Here is a 15,904-nt window from a genome sequence, read left to right on the forward strand (position 1 = left end):
CGGAGAAGAAAAGAGTTGACGTTTCGAGTCCTCATGACCCTTCGACAGAACTTGAGTTCGAGTCCAAGAAAGAGTTGAAATATAAGCTGGTTTAAGGTATGTGTGTGGGGGGCGGAGAGATAGAGAGACAGAGAGGTGGAGGGGGGGGGTGTGGTTGTAGGGACAAACAAGCAGTGATAGAAGCAGATCATCAAAAGATGTCAATGACAATAGTACAATAGAACACATAGGTGTTAAAGTTAAAGTTGGTGATATTATCTAAACGAATGTGCTAATTAAGAATGCATGGTAGGGCACTCAAGGTATAGCTCTAGTGGGGTTTTTTTTTTATTTTTTTATAATGGAAATAGGTGGGAAAAGGAAAATCTTTCTAATTTATTGGAAAAAAAAAAGGGAAGGGGGAAACAGAAAGGGGGTGGGGATGGGGGAGGGAGCTCACGACCTAAAGTTGTTGAATTCAATATTCAGTCCGGATGGCTGTAAAGTCCCTAGTCAGAAGATGAGGTGTTGTTCCTCCAGTTTGCGTTGGGCTTCACTGGAACAATGCAGCAAGCCAAGGACAGACATGTGGGCAAGAGAGCAGGGTGGAGTGTTAAAATGGCAAGCGACAGGGAGGTTTGGGTCATTCTTGCGGACAGACCGCAGGTGTTCTGCAAAGCGGTCGCCCAGTTTACGTTTGGTCTCTCCAATGTAGAGGAGACCACATTGGGAGCAACGAATGCAGTAGACTAAGTTGGGGGAAATGCAAGTGAAATGCTGCTTCACTTGAAAGGAGTGTTTGGGTCCTTGGACGGTGAGGAGAGAGGAAGTGAAGGGGCAGGTGTTGCATCTTTTGCGTGGGCATGGGGTGGTGCCATAGGAGGGGGTTGAGGAGTAGGGGGTGATGGAGGAGTGGACCAGGGTGTCCCGGAGGGAGCGATCCCTACGGAATGCCGATAAGGGGGGTGAAGGGAAGATGTGTTTGGTGGTGGCATCATGCTGGAGTTGGCGGAAATGGCGGAGGATGATCCTTTGAATGCGGAGGCTGGTGGGGTGATAAGTGAGGACAAGGGGGACCCTATCATGTTTCTGGGAGGGAGGAGAAGGCGTGAGGGCGGATGCGCGGGAGATGGGCCGGACACGGTTGAGGGCCCTGTCAACGACTGTGGGTGGAAAACCTCGGTTAAGGAAGAAGGAGGACATGTCAGAGGAACTGTTTTTGAATGTAGCATCATCGGAACAGATGCGAAGGAGGCGAAGGAACTGAGAGAATGGGATGGAGTCCTTACAGGAAGCGGGGTGTGAGGAGCTGTAGTCAAGATAGCTGTGGGAGTCGGTGGGTTTGTAATGGATATTGGTGGACAGTCTATCACCAGAGATTGAGACAGAGAGGTCGAGGAAGGGTAGGGAAGTGTCAGAGATGGACCGCGTGAAAATGATGGAGGGGTGGAGATTGGAAGCAAAATTAATAAATTTTTCCAAGTCCTGACGAGAGCATGAAGCGGCACCGAAGTAATCATCGATGTACCGGAGATAGAGTTGTGGGAGGGGGCCGGAGTAGGACTGCAACAAGGAATGTTCCACATACGCCATAAAGAGACAGGCATAGCTGGGGCCCATGCGGGTACCCATAGCCACACCTTTTATTTGGAGGAAGTGAGAGGAGTTGAAGGAGAAATTGTTCAGCGTGAGAACAAGTTCAGCCAGACGGAGGAGAGTAGTGGTGGATGGGGATTGTTCGGGCCTCGGTTCGAGGAAGAAGCTAAGGGCCCTCAGACCATCCTGGTGGGGGACGGAGGTGTAGAGGGATTGGACGTCCATGGTGAAGAGGAAGCGGTTGGGGCCAGGGAACTGGAAATTGTTGATGTGACATAAGGTGTCAGAGGAATCACGGATGTAGGTGGGAAGGGAGTGGACAAGGGGAGAGAGAAGGGAGTTAAGATAACGAGAAATGAGTTCTGTGGGGCAGGAGCAAGCTGAGATGATCGGTCTACCGGGGCAGTTCTGTTTGTGGATTTTGGGTAGGAGATAGAAGCGGGCCGTCCGAGGTTGGGCGACTATCAGGTTGGAAGCTGTGGGAGGGAGATCCCCAGAGGAGATGAGGTCAGTGACAGTCCTGGAAACAATGGCTTGATGTTCAGTGGTGGGGTCATGGTCCAGGGAGAGGTAGGAGGAAGTGTCTGCGAGTTGACGCTCAGCCTCCGTGAGGTAGAGGTCAGTGCGCCAGACAACAACAGCACCACCCTTGTCAGCGGGTTTGATAACAATGTCAGGGTTGGACCTGAGAGAATGGAGTGCAGTAAGTTCAGAGAGAGACAGGTTAGAATGGGTGAGAGGAGCAGAGAAATTGAGACGACTAATGTTGCGCCAACAGTTCTCAATGAAAAGATCGAGAGAAGGTAAGAATCCAGAGGGAGGGGTCCAGGTGCAGGGAGAATATTGGAGATGGGTAAAAGGATCCGTTGAACTGGGAGAGGACTCCTGCCCAAAGAAGTGAGCCCGGAGACGAAGACGGCGGAAGAAGAGTTCAGTATCATGCCAAGCCCGAAATTCATTGAGGTGAGGGCGTAAGGGTATGAAACTAAGTCCTTTGCTGAGCACTGAATGTTCAGCATCGGAGAGGGGAAGGTCAGGGGGTAAAGTGAATACACAGCTGGGGCTGGGATTGGAAGAAAGGGTGGGGACGGAGGGACAGGCAGGGGTGGAGGGTCCTAGCTGGGTGTTGGTGTCGATGAGTTGTTGGAGCTTGCGTTCCTTAGCACTTGAGAGAAAGAGAAAAAGTTTCTTGTTGAGGCGTCGGATGAGCCGAAGGATAAAATGAAACTGGGGGCACGCGCAGCTTTGAAAAAGGGTACGGCGGTGCTGCTGGAGGGAGAGGTCGAGTGTGTTCATATGGCGGCGCATGGCACTGAGTGTGGATTTCAGAATGTGACGGGAACAGCAGTCCGAGAAACGTTTTATGTCCCGGAGATACCTGTAATCCTGGGTGGGTTCGAAACATGAGGGGTGGAATTTCAGTTGAAATCCACGTGGGGTAAGTCAGAGACGGAGACAGTCACTGAGAAAGGAGATATGGCTGTGAAAGCGGGTTTTAGTAAACACCTTGTCAAACACTAGGAGGGAAATGGAAAGCAAGGAAGGTGAGCAAGACAACAGAGAGATACGGAAATCTTGTCGCAGAGAGGAACAGAACTTCTTCAAGGAGGTAGGCATTTCTTGAAAAGCAGTGGCAGTCAACTAAACACAGAGATAAAAACAAAAAAACTGCGGATGCTGGAAATCCAAAACAAAAACAGAATTACCTGGAAAAACTCAGCAGGTCTGGCAGCATCGGCGGAGAAGAAAAGAGTTGACGTTTCGAGTCCTCATGACCCTTCGACAGAACTTGAGTTCGAGTCCAAGAAAGAGTTGAAATATAAGCTGGTTTAAGGTGTGTGTGTGGGGGGCGGAGAGATAGAGAGACAGAGAGGTGGAGGGGGGGGCGGTGTGGTTGTAGGGACAAACAAGCAGTGATAGAAGCAGATCATCAAAAGATGTCAATGACAACAGTACAATAGAACACATAGGTGTTAAAGTTAAAGTTGGTGATATTATCTAAATGAATGTGCTAATTAAGAATGGATGGTAGGGCACTCAAGGTATAGCTCTAGTGGACCTTCTGGACACTGTTGGAGCCCGTCGTGATGTCCTCTACCCCTGCTCTAGCCGCAGGAGGCCTGTCAGTTTCACCACTCTGGCTTGGTCAGTGCCAACGCTGTACAGAAGATGTTCGCCATCCAGTTCAGAAAGAGCATCAATGATCTCATCCATGACACCACAGTAAGGCAACCATCTCATCACTCTAAACTCACACATTCACAAGCCTGTCACACATTCACTGGTATCTCACTCACTGCCAGCGCAAGGAACATCACCACTCACTCTTCAAATAAACCCTCACATTTCCATCTGACCTCATCTCCTCTGGAGACTGCCTCCTCAGTCCTCACCATCTTGAGGCCACTTGCACAGAACAGCATGTGCCCCCCCCACACATCCTGGGAAACCATCCCCTTTCCCAGTACAGCCCTCGTTCCGCAGCCTCTTCCCTTGCCTGAGGCCACTTCTCCCCTTCCCCAAGCAAGCCATAGCCCTGTAGCCATTGAATTACCACCCCGTCTTACAGCTGGTCTGGAAAGTGAAGACCTGCCCATAAGCCCCCCCAACAGTGATGTGCTGCTGTCTGTGAAGCCTGGCGCTGATGACCGTGAGTGCTGCCCGAAGCAAGATAGGCGAACAAGCCTCAAAGTCCCAAGCAAAGTGCAGCTTACCAAGGGCATATTGCTTATATTCAGTTGTGAAACACATCAGCGTGATGCTCAGATGATCCAACGCCGGTGGGGAGGGGGGGGATGGTGAGTGATTCCAGTAAATCATCTTATAATGATGTGCAGATGTATTACAATGAAGCCTGGCAGTGGGAAATGTGGCCCGCAAACTGATTTCACGGTGACATGAAATCGATTTTTGGCCTTCTCACCACATTGCCTGCCCACACCCGCCACGATGCCCGATACCAGTAGGCACAGAAATTTCCGGCCACAGTGTTTGGATAAGTAAAACACTCTTTATTACTGCTTTATAATGTCATCACTTTTTGTGTTTCAGGTGAGTATTTACATCTACAGCATTTTCCGGTTCACACACTTGTGGTTAGGCATCCTAATATCATTCTATAATCTAGAAAATTCCAAAATCCAGAAATGACTTGTCTCAGGCATGATAGACTGGAGAGGTTACAGTGTATTAAGAGGAACAGATAGGGTAGATAGAGAGAAACTACTTCAACTTGTTGAGGTATTTAGGACTAAGGGCCATAGTCTAAAAATTAGAGCCAGACCTTTCAGGGATGAAATTAGGAAACGATTCTACACACAAAGCTTGGCAGAAGTTTGGATTGTGTTCTGCAAATGGCAATTGATGCATAATCAATTGTTAATTTTAAATTCGAAATGTAGAGATATTTGCTACCAAAAGGTATAAATGGATGTGGGACAAAGGTGAGTATATGGGGTAAGGTGTTGATCAACCATGATTCCCATTGTTTGGCAGAACAGGCTCGAGGGGCTAATTGGTGTACTCCTTCCCTATGCTTCTATCAGGAAAATCTCATTACTGCCCCTACAAGGGACAGCCAAGCTTCCATTTCCTCTGCCTAAAATTCAACAGTCCGTAAAAATAAATTAATTAAATGAACGTGCAAAGAAATTTTACATCAACGCTATCAAAGAGAATTGAACTCCCTTAGGTGGTAACGAAATATGGGAGAATTGTATTTGCCACCTGTTACACACCCTGCCTGATATTCAGTCCCAGTGTCTTTGATAGAACTGAACGTCAGACAGGATGTATAACAGACAGCCATGCAATTCTGCCCACTTGTGCTCTGACGCAATTCGAATTTCCAAACCCCAGGGGTTAAATCATGATGTACAGTATTAGCAGAAACATGATTTACCTCCTGCTTTAATGAAGGCATTAACCTACTAAAACAGCACACAGGGAAATTTCTTGTGAACACATTACTAATATTGGACAGCATGATCTTGTTCATAAAACTTGTTTTTATGCACATCATAGGTTGTCACAATTTTGTTATTGGAATCTGCATGGTCTTAATAATTAAAGTTTCAGGGGCATTGTAAAATGGCACCTGGGATTCTGTCAATCATTATTACATATTCGTACAATGTACATCATTGGTTATTACAATGGAAATTGGCTATCTGCAGAGGAAATTGTGATAATCTCCTGTAAGATACTGTTTGTCGCACAAACGGCTAGATAGTGCCATCATGTCAATGTCTGAGCCTTATCACTTGTGTCAGCAGGCGGCTGGGAGCTCCAGTCAGTGCACTAACCTTTATCTGCTACTGTGATTCAATCACATAGCTCCTGACAACACCATTCACTGTAAGTAGTGCACCTGCTATAGCATTACACTATTTATTACTTGAAAAATATTCATATCATGTTTTTCAGCATCCTGTTATCCTTCTTAACATTTATCTTTTACTCTTGATAGGCACTACAATAGAACTGCCTCTCAAAACCAATCATTCAGAATGAAGGCCTGATTAAAGTCACACTACTTATTCGCACCTATGCTCCCATTGTTTAGAACCAGCTAAATGTGGAAACTAACCCTTGCTTACCTTACACCTGGTTCTGAAGATTATTAAAACAAAAAACACAAACTAAATGAAACACCACGGATTTCCTTCTTTGGTGTGAAAAGGAGAACAGCGGGCCATAGCTTAGATTTTCCAGTGCGGGTGCAGTTTGCTCCCAAGTGGCTGGAAACAAGTGCAAAGCACAGCAGAAATGTAATAATTTTCACTTTCAGCGCTCGGATGTTAGTAATTTTAGACAATTTTAATTTCCACGGATAAGGAACAATATCTGCATAGTGTGCGATTTTCCATGGTCAGCTCATCATCATAATTATTCATAGCGCCAAGTGTCATTTTGAACCTTTGCAAAGCAATAATGTACTGTGGAGAGGAGGAGGAAGGAATTGGAAAATTGCAATTCAGTGGCGATTTGAAGCAAGTACGGAGACCTAAAGGTAAGTGACAGGATATGGTCTGAAAATTCGTCAAGCCCTTAGAATGGCTTAAAAAAAACTGGCAGCTTTCGACCAGAGAGGAAAAAGGGACAATGAAAAGAAATCTAATCTGGAAGCTTGAAAAAGAATCTGCAGCCCACACCTAATTCTTCATTTGAAAGCTGCTGAATGGGGCTGGCACTATCTTCACAGACAGATTTGTGACACATACGGAAGGAGGTGAAGACACTTTTGAGGCCACAGCTAATTGGTGCTGTCACTGGCCAAGTTAGCCTTAAGCTGCATGTTGGCTGGTTTCCCTGCAGCGGATGACACACGCTCTACATCTGGCTTACTGCCCTCTGTATTCAATTCCTCACTGACATTGACAGGAAGATGTGTGAGGGTCATCCAATATAGTCAATGGCATTTTGCAGGTGCAGTCGATCAGATTATGCTGACAATTTTCTTGGCTCCATGAAGTACCACAGAAGGCACACTGTGCTTCCAAAGAACATAGTATCATCACAGAGATAAAAACAAAAAAACTGCGGATGCTGGAAATCCAAAACAAAAACAGAATTACCTGGAAAAACTCAGCAGGTCTGGCAGCATCGGCGGAGAAGAAAAGAGTTGACGTTTCGAGTCCTCATGACCCTTCGACAGTTCTGTCGAAGGGTCATGAGGACTCGAAACGTCAACTCTTTTCTTCTCCGCCGATGCTGCCAGACCTGCTGAGTTTTTCCAGGTAATTCTGTTTTTGTTTAGTATCATCACAGTTAGTCAGACTGTAATGTCTTGTAATGCAGCCTCCCTTGGGAATTGCACTTCTGCAAGTCCTTATTCCCCGTCGGAGCAATGAGCACCTCTACCTGAAGGCACAAGTGTGAGGGTACCAGTGGGTCGACAAAGAGCACTTCAGATCTGCCTGAAATCTCTCTTGGTCTGCCTTTGTCCAAAATCCTTACGTATAGGCTGATCCTCATGTTTAACTTTTGAAATCGCCGGGGAAAAGACAGCAGCCGAAGAATGAGTTACTTCAAAGGTACCTGAACACTTAAGTAGCAGCGGGAAAAAACATTTTAAAAGATCGAGGCTATTCCACAGAAGTGGTCTGAAAAACGATACCCTTTAAACTTTCTATATACAGCCAATTCCCTAGCAACTTTATAATATGGCAACAATGATGTTATTTAAACGTCTATGTCATTTTCTGACATTTGCACACAGAATACTCACGAACAGAAGTCTGCCTATATAAATTGGACATCTAATGTTTCAGCAAAATGGAAAAAGCAAGAAGGTAGTAATCGGGAAAAAAAACAACAATAATAGACTAAGGGTTTGGAGCTCAATGGCAGCTGTTGGACTGGAAAAAAATTCTGAAGCTGGCATTTGGAATGGTTATAAGCAAGTAACTCCTATTGCATGCATTGAGTATTTGCACATTCTTTATTTTTTGCATTGCAAAGGTCAGAGTCTCTAGCCTATTGGAAATGTGGGCCAGATTCCTCTTACTGGTGATTAAGTCATTATTGAGTGAGGCGGAATCATAATTAAACACTCGAGTAAATTTCTGTCTGTATCACTAGGATGTACAGTATACCCTTCCAAAACACAGAAAGAAAAATCACGCAGGGGGCATTTGTAACAGAGCCTGCCCAATTTTCTTTTAACTGGAAGAAAAATTGGGCAAAGTGCATAAATAGCAGGAAATAAATAGCAGACCAGCTGAGCTTTTCCAGCATTTTCTGTTTTTACTTTCTCTCCCCCTGTTTCCTGCCCAGCAGTGTGCTGGTAGAAGGAGATAGAGATCGTGGAGACCAGGGCTTTGAGGAGATCAGAAAGGCTAGAAGGTGGAGGTGGGTAAATTGCAGTGGCCTTGGGGTGAATGGCCAACAGGTGGGGAGGGATTGGAAAAACCATGGATAGGAAGATAGTGGGAGATCAGAAAGTCAGCCGATTGAGACAGTAGGGGGAGGAGGGGGGGCCTATCAAGGCCGTGAAGGGAGAGGGAAATTTGAAATGACCTTGGGGAGGTCATGGATGAATTTGGTGGGTGGACCTCGGGAGATCGTGTGTTGGAGGTCCAAGGCATTGAAGGGGCTGGGAAGGTAGGTCAAGGCACGGAAATTTCAGGAGGGTCTGAGGAAGCTAGAAGGGAAGCTTGGGAGTCTGAATGAAGCACTCCTACTCTTCCCAGCCCAGAAACGGTGCTGAAAAGACTCAGTTCTATTCAACTATCCTTGCCTCCCTTCAGCCTGGTTTTCCAAGACTCAGCAAACCAGGTTGACCAGTATTAAGGCTGGATGGCAGATAAAATCTGTGGCAAACAGCCTCAGTAAAATATATAAACGAGGTGCCTGACATCTTGAGAGCATATTGAGCTCCTGTATCATAAGCTACAACCGTTAAAACCAGAAGTGGATAATTTGAGACCAGTTGGGTTTGTGTTTGAAATTTTCAATATTGAAATTTTCCACCTGGTCCAAGCCCACTCATTTTGGGGGTTAAAAGGAACACTTTTATGTCCAGTGGTACCAATGAAAATCCACTCCTCTATGTCCAACTCCCAAATACATTTTGCATTTCCTGGAGTCCTCTGGGCAATTACCTTTACTTCTCTCCTCTTTCTCTCTTCTCTCCTTTACATCTATCTGCCTCTTCACTTTCACTTCTCTAATAGTCTCCTCCTTCACTTCTGTCAGTAGTTTTCTCCTCTGTGTGTCTGTGTGCCAGTAAAATAACTCTGGTCCAACTTATATTAAATTTTGCTGCCAGCTTGAGAAATAATAATTGATACCGTGGCCACCTTTGCGGTCAAAGGAAGATTCCAATCTATATAGATACACAATAAAAGCAATTGGTAAAGATAATGGATGATTTTACTATCTATTAATGTGTATTAAAATTACATTTTTAATCACTGGACCTTCTGTTAAAAAATATTACTGCATTTAGAATCTATTCCATTTTCTCAGTCCTGGATCTCTTCATACCATACATGGACTTGTAATTCCACAACCTTAATATTTCAATCAACTCAATGATTACGGCAATGATATTGGGGCTGAACTTCTGTGGACTGGCGATCAGAATCAGATCACTACTCTGCTCCTAGTTCCTTATCTGGAAATCAAACCACTCCTTTCTTGCCCGACATTCCAACTCAGGCCAGGTGAGAACTATGTAGGTCGGCACGTGCCTGAGGCCTTCAGCTGAGGGCTGGAGAGTCGGAGGTAAGGCTGTCACACCCCTTTTTTAACAACACCACCTGCTGTAAAGCAGGTAGTTTAAAGGTCCAGCCACTTTCAGAAGCCAGGGAGAGGTAGGTTTGTAAGTGGGAAAGATTGGAGGGGATGAGGTGGTTGGGTGGTCACTGTTAGGGGTCGGCTGAGGGGGATATTCAGTGATCACGGAAGTTGGGAGAGCGGGGCGATCGGTTGGTCTGGGGAGTCAGGAGGGAGGGGTGGTCGGGTGGTTGGGGGGGTGGTGGGGCAGGGGTTTCCGGGGTAGGTCAGGTGGTCAGTGAGGGTGGTCGATCGGGGAACGTCGGGTGGTTGGGGGGGCGTCAATCAGGAGGGGGATAGGGTTCGGGCAGTTAGTTGGGGGAGAGGGTGTTCAGGGGGAGGTCGGGTGGTTAATGAGGGGCAGTGGGTGATGGGTGCTGGTCAGGGCGGGGGTCGGGGGTCGGTTGGTCAATGGAGGGAGGGGACTGCGTGTTTGGCAGTGGTCAGGTGGTCAGTAGGGGGGGGTTCAGATGGTCAGTGGGAGGGTGGGGGTTGAAAGGTCAGTGGGAAGGAAGGGGTAGGGTATTCTGCAGAGGTCGGGTGGTCAGCGGGGGTCCAGAGGGTGGGTGTACGTGAGGAGGTCAGTTGGGGATGTTGGTTTGCTGTGGGGTTTGGGGTCGGGTGGTCAGTGGAGGGGGTGGGGATTGGGTGGTCAGCTGGGGGTTTGGGGAGATCAGTGGGTTGGTGGGGGGGTGCGGTTGGCTGCTCGGGGTTGGTCAGTGGGATAGTGATAAGCGGTAGGGGGGTCAGGTGTTCAGGGGGGTCCCGTGGTGGGTTTGGGAGAGCAGTCCCACGAAGGGGGCAATACTATAGGTACCCAGGTGTTAAAAATGGTTTTAATTCTTCTGACCTTTGCTGGGTAACTATTACTGTAAGACAGTCAGAACCATCTGAAATTTGTGATTTAAACCATACTTTCAGATAGTTCTGATTGCAGGGAACTTCCTGGGTAATTGAGGGGAAATCCTTACCTGAAGACTTCCAGTGGGGGTTGTTTCCCAGTGCATCTTTGGGGTACCCCCAGTTAGGATTCCTGGAGGCTCAGAAGATACAGACCATTTTCTGAATTACTGGGCAGAGTATTAAGAAAATGTAAGCACTATTAATGAAAGGTACTGACATCTGAAAATACCCACTAGGAGAAACAGTTGATGGGATTTTTGAAATCAGCTCCCAGCTTTCTTGGCAGGGGGGCAGTAGGCTAATGTGTTTCCTGGTCCAAGCAGTACATTGCTCCCCATTTGATTTGGAACTGCCACTCTTTTAAAAAATCAATTGCCATGGCACTATCAGTTGATCAGTTATTTCTGCAGTGGCATGGTATGCAGCTCCTGCTTTCAGTAGTTTTCCTACTCTGTTGCAGCTTGCTCCAAGAATCTTACCTGACTGCACTTCCCAATGAGAAGGGGACCATTCCGCTGCTTTGACAGTTTCAAGTGTGGCTCAGTTCGTAGCGCTCTCGCCTTTGAGTCAGGAAGTTGTTGATTCAAGTTCGACTCTAGAATCTTGAGTGTAAAAACCTAGGTTAGCGCTCCCGTGCCAAGGGAGTGCAGCGCCATCTGAGGTGCTAATTTGGATGAGGTGATGGGGTGTTAAACTGAGGAACAGATTGCTCTTGCAGGTGGATGCAAAAGTTCGCATGGTATTATTCCAAAAAGCATCACAGAATCTTTGCAGTGCAGAAGGAGGCCATTTGGCCCATCGAGTCTGCACTGGCTTTCTGAAAGAGTATTCTGCCTAGCCCCACTCCCCTGCCTTATCTCGGTAACCTTGCATATTCTTTCTTTTCAGATAGTAATCCAATTCCCTTCTGAATACCTCGATCGAACCTGCCTCCACCACCCTCTCAGTTAACTAGTTCCAAACTCCAATCATCTTCTGGGTGAAAAGATTTTGCCTCACCTCACTTTTACTCCTTTTGCCAATTATTTTGAATCTGTGCCCTCTAGTTCTTGATGCTCCCTTGATTGAGAACAGTTTCTCACTACCTATCCTGTCCATCCCCTCAGGATCTTGAATACCTCTATCAAGTCTCCTCTCACCCTTCTTTTCTTCAAGGGAAAGAGTCCAATCTATCCTCATAGCTACAGTTCTTTATCCCTGGAATCATTCTTGTGAATCTCCCATTCACTTTCTCCAATGCCTTCACATCTTTCCTCAAGTATGACACCCAGAACTGGATGCAGTGCTCCAGATGAGGCCTGACTAGTGTCTTATAGAAGCCACATGACCTCTTTATTCTTGGACTCCATGTCCCTATTAATAAAGCCTAAGATTCTATATGCTTTATTAACTGCTCTCTCAACATGGCCTGCCATCTTCAATGCACATATACACTGAGGTCATTCTGTTCCTGGACCTCCTTTAGGCTTTCTCCCTTTATTTTATACTGTCTCACCATATTCTTCCTGCCAGATGAATCACCTCACACTTCTCTGCATTGAACTTCATCTGCCACTTGTCTACCCAATCCACGAACATATCTATGTTCTTTTCAAGTTCAAGAACATCTAATCGCAGCTGACAACGTTTCCAATATTCGTAACATCTGCAAATTTTGAAATCATGCCCTGAACACCACAGTCTAGGTCATTAATATATATCAGGAAGAGCAAGGGTCCCAACAATGCCCCGTGGGGAACTCCACTATAAACCTTCCTCCAATCTGAAAAACAACCATTTATCACTACTCTGTTTCCTGTCACGCAGCCAAATTCTTATCGAAGTGCCTATTTTCCCTTTATTCCATGAGCTAGAATTTTGCTCACAAATCTGTTGTGTGGCACTGTATCAAATGCCTTTTGAAAATCCATATACACCACATCAACAGGGTTGCCCTTATCAATCTTCTCTGTTACCTCCTCAAAAAACTCCAGCAAGTTAGTTAAACATGATTTTCTCTTAATGAATCCATGCTGGCTTTCCTTAGTTATCCTGTTCTTTTCTAAGTGACTATTGATTTTTGTCCTGAGCTATAGTTGCCAGACGTTTCCTGACCATTGAAGCTAAATTGACTGGTCTGTATTGCTGGCTTTAATCTTGTTTTACCTCCAGTGTCCTGGCCAATATTTATCCCTTAGTCAACATCACTCAAAAATATATCTGGTCATTATCACATTACTGTTGCTTGAAGCTTGCTAGGTGCAAATTGGCTGCTGATTTTCTTACATTACAACAGTGATTACATTTCAAAAGTGCCTCACTAACTATAAAGGACATTGGGATGTCCTGAGGTTGTGAAAGGTGCTATATAATAATGCAAATCTTTTTTCAGTGGCTTCTTCAGAGGTGAGTGCTTTTCATTAATAATGTTCACATCTCTTATCTAAATCTCCAGGCTATGCTTCAAGGTAGCAGATATTTTATCAGACACTCGTGTGGAGTGAATTCTAAATACTCCACATTGAATTCCCATGAAAGGCTTTAAATTTGCCAAGTTATGGAAAGTAAGTGTAAATTTTCATCTTTAGCGTTACTATCATACTATCATTGCATGCCAGCAGATACACATTCAAATCTCAATGCAGGGTATCTTCCAATATTTTCTATCCACACTGAATAGGCCCCCATCTGAATCCCTGATAGATGGTCCCAGTGCACAATGCTCTGCACTAGGAGTGTTAAAGATGAAAAATTTCCCTTAAAACTGTTTCATATGATAGAAGATTCCATTAAATCAGCACGAGTCTCAGTTGCTTTGAGTACGCTAACGGGAGAAGTACTTAATCCTGGATGTACACACACGGCTTCATATAATACACCGGAAGCCAGATGAAGCAGTTAGATGAGTTTACTCAAATACCAGATAAAATTCTCAACCACATCATACTCTGCTGACTAAACAAAAACTTAGCAGAAATAATCCTCATGAAAAAGGTTTTAGAGCTGATCATGGAACATTGCCACATATATGCTGTAAATCTACAGTCCAATAAACTTTTTCATGGGGATTGGCTTAAGTCTAGGATGCAACCTACATACAGAGGTGACCTATTTGAACATCAATAAGGTACTTCAGCTAGTTTCTGAAGCAAATTGTACTGGTGCAGTTTCTGATGTCAGTATAAAGAAAGCAAATGATTATTCTAACAAAAGCAGAAAGTACTGGCTGTTGTCAGTCCTATTCCAGGCTAATCGTGATAGTCACAAACCAAGGATCCATCTTTCACTTTCAGATTCTGGCATTTCTAGTACTTCAGGTATCCAGCAATTGTGTTTAATCTCTGATGATAATAACTAGAGCAAGAAAATGTTTCAGCTGGCCTTACCTAGATCTTTAAGATACAACCATTTTTCTTGCAACCTTGACTTCATAGAAACATGTCTTGACCTTGAAAATTCATACATTTTAACAGCTGTGCTGCTCCAGTTACAAAGATGGCTGAATATCTGTTCTATGTTGTTACTATAATTTCACCATTTCAGTGCAAAATGTGCACGTTTTTGAGCTTTTTTGTGTAAATTCAATCAGCGAGTGCTTTTAGATCTCCATTTGTGCTTCAGTTTATCACAAATACCTTTTTGCATTCCTTGCTCGGGTTCACAAATATGATACCATCTTTTTGGTTGAATCGCAAACCAACATCTCACAAAAGTTGCTATAATCCCAAAATTTAGATATATCGACTTACCTCATCCACATTTTCGAAGGCATTGATGATGTCATATGGCAAACAGGATAGCAGGTCAATCACAAACCAGGTTTTTAAGTAGTTCATTCTGATTAGTTTAGGGTCGGATATAACTTCCCCTCCAGGGCCCACAAATGTAGTGTGGAAATTTAAGACAATATCCACTAAGAATATCACATCAACGACACTGTCCAGCACTAGCCAAGCAATGTTGTTCTGTTTTGTTCTGAAGGACACATTGTAAGGAACCATAATTGCAGTATAGAAGGTTAAAATAAGGATGATCCAATCCCAGGTGGTTTTGAATGCACAGTAGTGCAGGATGATGTGCGGTGGAGTCTTTGGAGCCTCTTGTTTATATTGAGGAAGAATGTCGGATCCTAGCTGCAGAACCTGAAATAAAGGAAAAGTGACAGTCATAATGCACAATCCAAACTCTTAACGGCTTCGAAAAGCGGAATGTATTTAAATTTAAGCTTCCCTCAAACTGTGAGTCAGATGCAGAATACTATGCTGGAAAGTAAGGCAGGAAGCCAAAATGCTACCAGCAACCAGCCACCCCCACCCTCCCCCAATCCCTTCCATCTCATTGAAGTAACATCATCAGTCCTGCACCCCTTCAGGTGTTAGCCAAGCTGTGCCCTCCCCAAGAAATGTCCTGAAATCACAAAGTGATGTTAAAAAGGAAGAGATGCTGATCACTGTGTCCCTGTCCCTTTCTCTCCTGACCTTTGTACCTGAGGAACTGATTCCTGGAGATAAGCCAAAAATAAAAATGGGCCTCCCACACCCAGGTTTTAGCCAAAAGCTGAAGTAATATCAGATAAATGACTGGTTTCTTGGAAAGGAATAAAGAATTCTTTCTTTGAAGATCTCAAATTGTGAGACTGCCAATCCAGATACAGCATTTAGTTGTTTCTTCTGATAAACTTTCTGTCTAGATCAAACGCTCTGAAGGAAAAAATTTAGCTAAATTATAAATGTGGAATTCAATACTTACTTCTGCTAAACGTGAATGTTTATGGACCCCATCAGCTTTGTTCATCGGGGTCAGTTGCTGCAGAACACTCCGACTATTTGTCAGCGCTCTTGTCAGTCGAGCAAATTTTGCCCACCCTTGATTTAGAAAAAAATTCAGTAACTACCGACTCCAGTAACGCACTTTCCTTACAGTACTGTAATTTTAGTTGTTACAAAGAACAGCTTTTAAACTCTAATGCCTGCAGCATAATAAAACCATATCAGTTTAAGATAGCTGTTACTGAGCAGCATAGTAAAATTGTTTTGAACACTGTTTACAGTTAGCAAATGGAATTTTAAGCATCCAGTTAATACCTATTCTGGAGTGTTACTTTGTTGTAAGCCATTGTGTGTGCAACTGTGTGAAACTGATACTGTGGTTCCAAAACATGATAGTC

At 44.7% G+C, this 15,904-nt stretch overlaps 1 protein-coding gene across 1 annotated transcript in view; it reads right to left on the reverse strand.

Annotated features, from left to right (window-relative positions):
• Positions 1 to 15,904, reverse strand: part of kcnh5b (potassium voltage-gated channel, subfamily H (eag-related), member 5b) — a 352,424-nt gene that overhangs the window by 182,255 nt on the left and 154,265 nt on the right. The window contains exons 5-6 of the mRNA XM_041214640.1: positions 15,487 to 15,602; positions 14,487 to 14,879 (exon numbers count right to left, since the gene is read on the reverse strand). Coding sequence (XP_041070574.1) covers positions 14,487 to 14,879; positions 15,487 to 15,602 — 509 coding nt within the window. The remainder of the gene's footprint in view (positions 1 to 14,486; positions 14,880 to 15,486; positions 15,603 to 15,904) is intronic.

This window comes from Carcharodon carcharias, chromosome 20 (assembly GCF_017639515.1).
Source record: "Carcharodon carcharias isolate sCarCar2 chromosome 20, sCarCar2.pri, whole genome shotgun sequence".
Lineage (NCBI taxonomy): Eukaryota > Metazoa > Chordata > Chondrichthyes > Lamniformes > Lamnidae > Carcharodon > Carcharodon carcharias.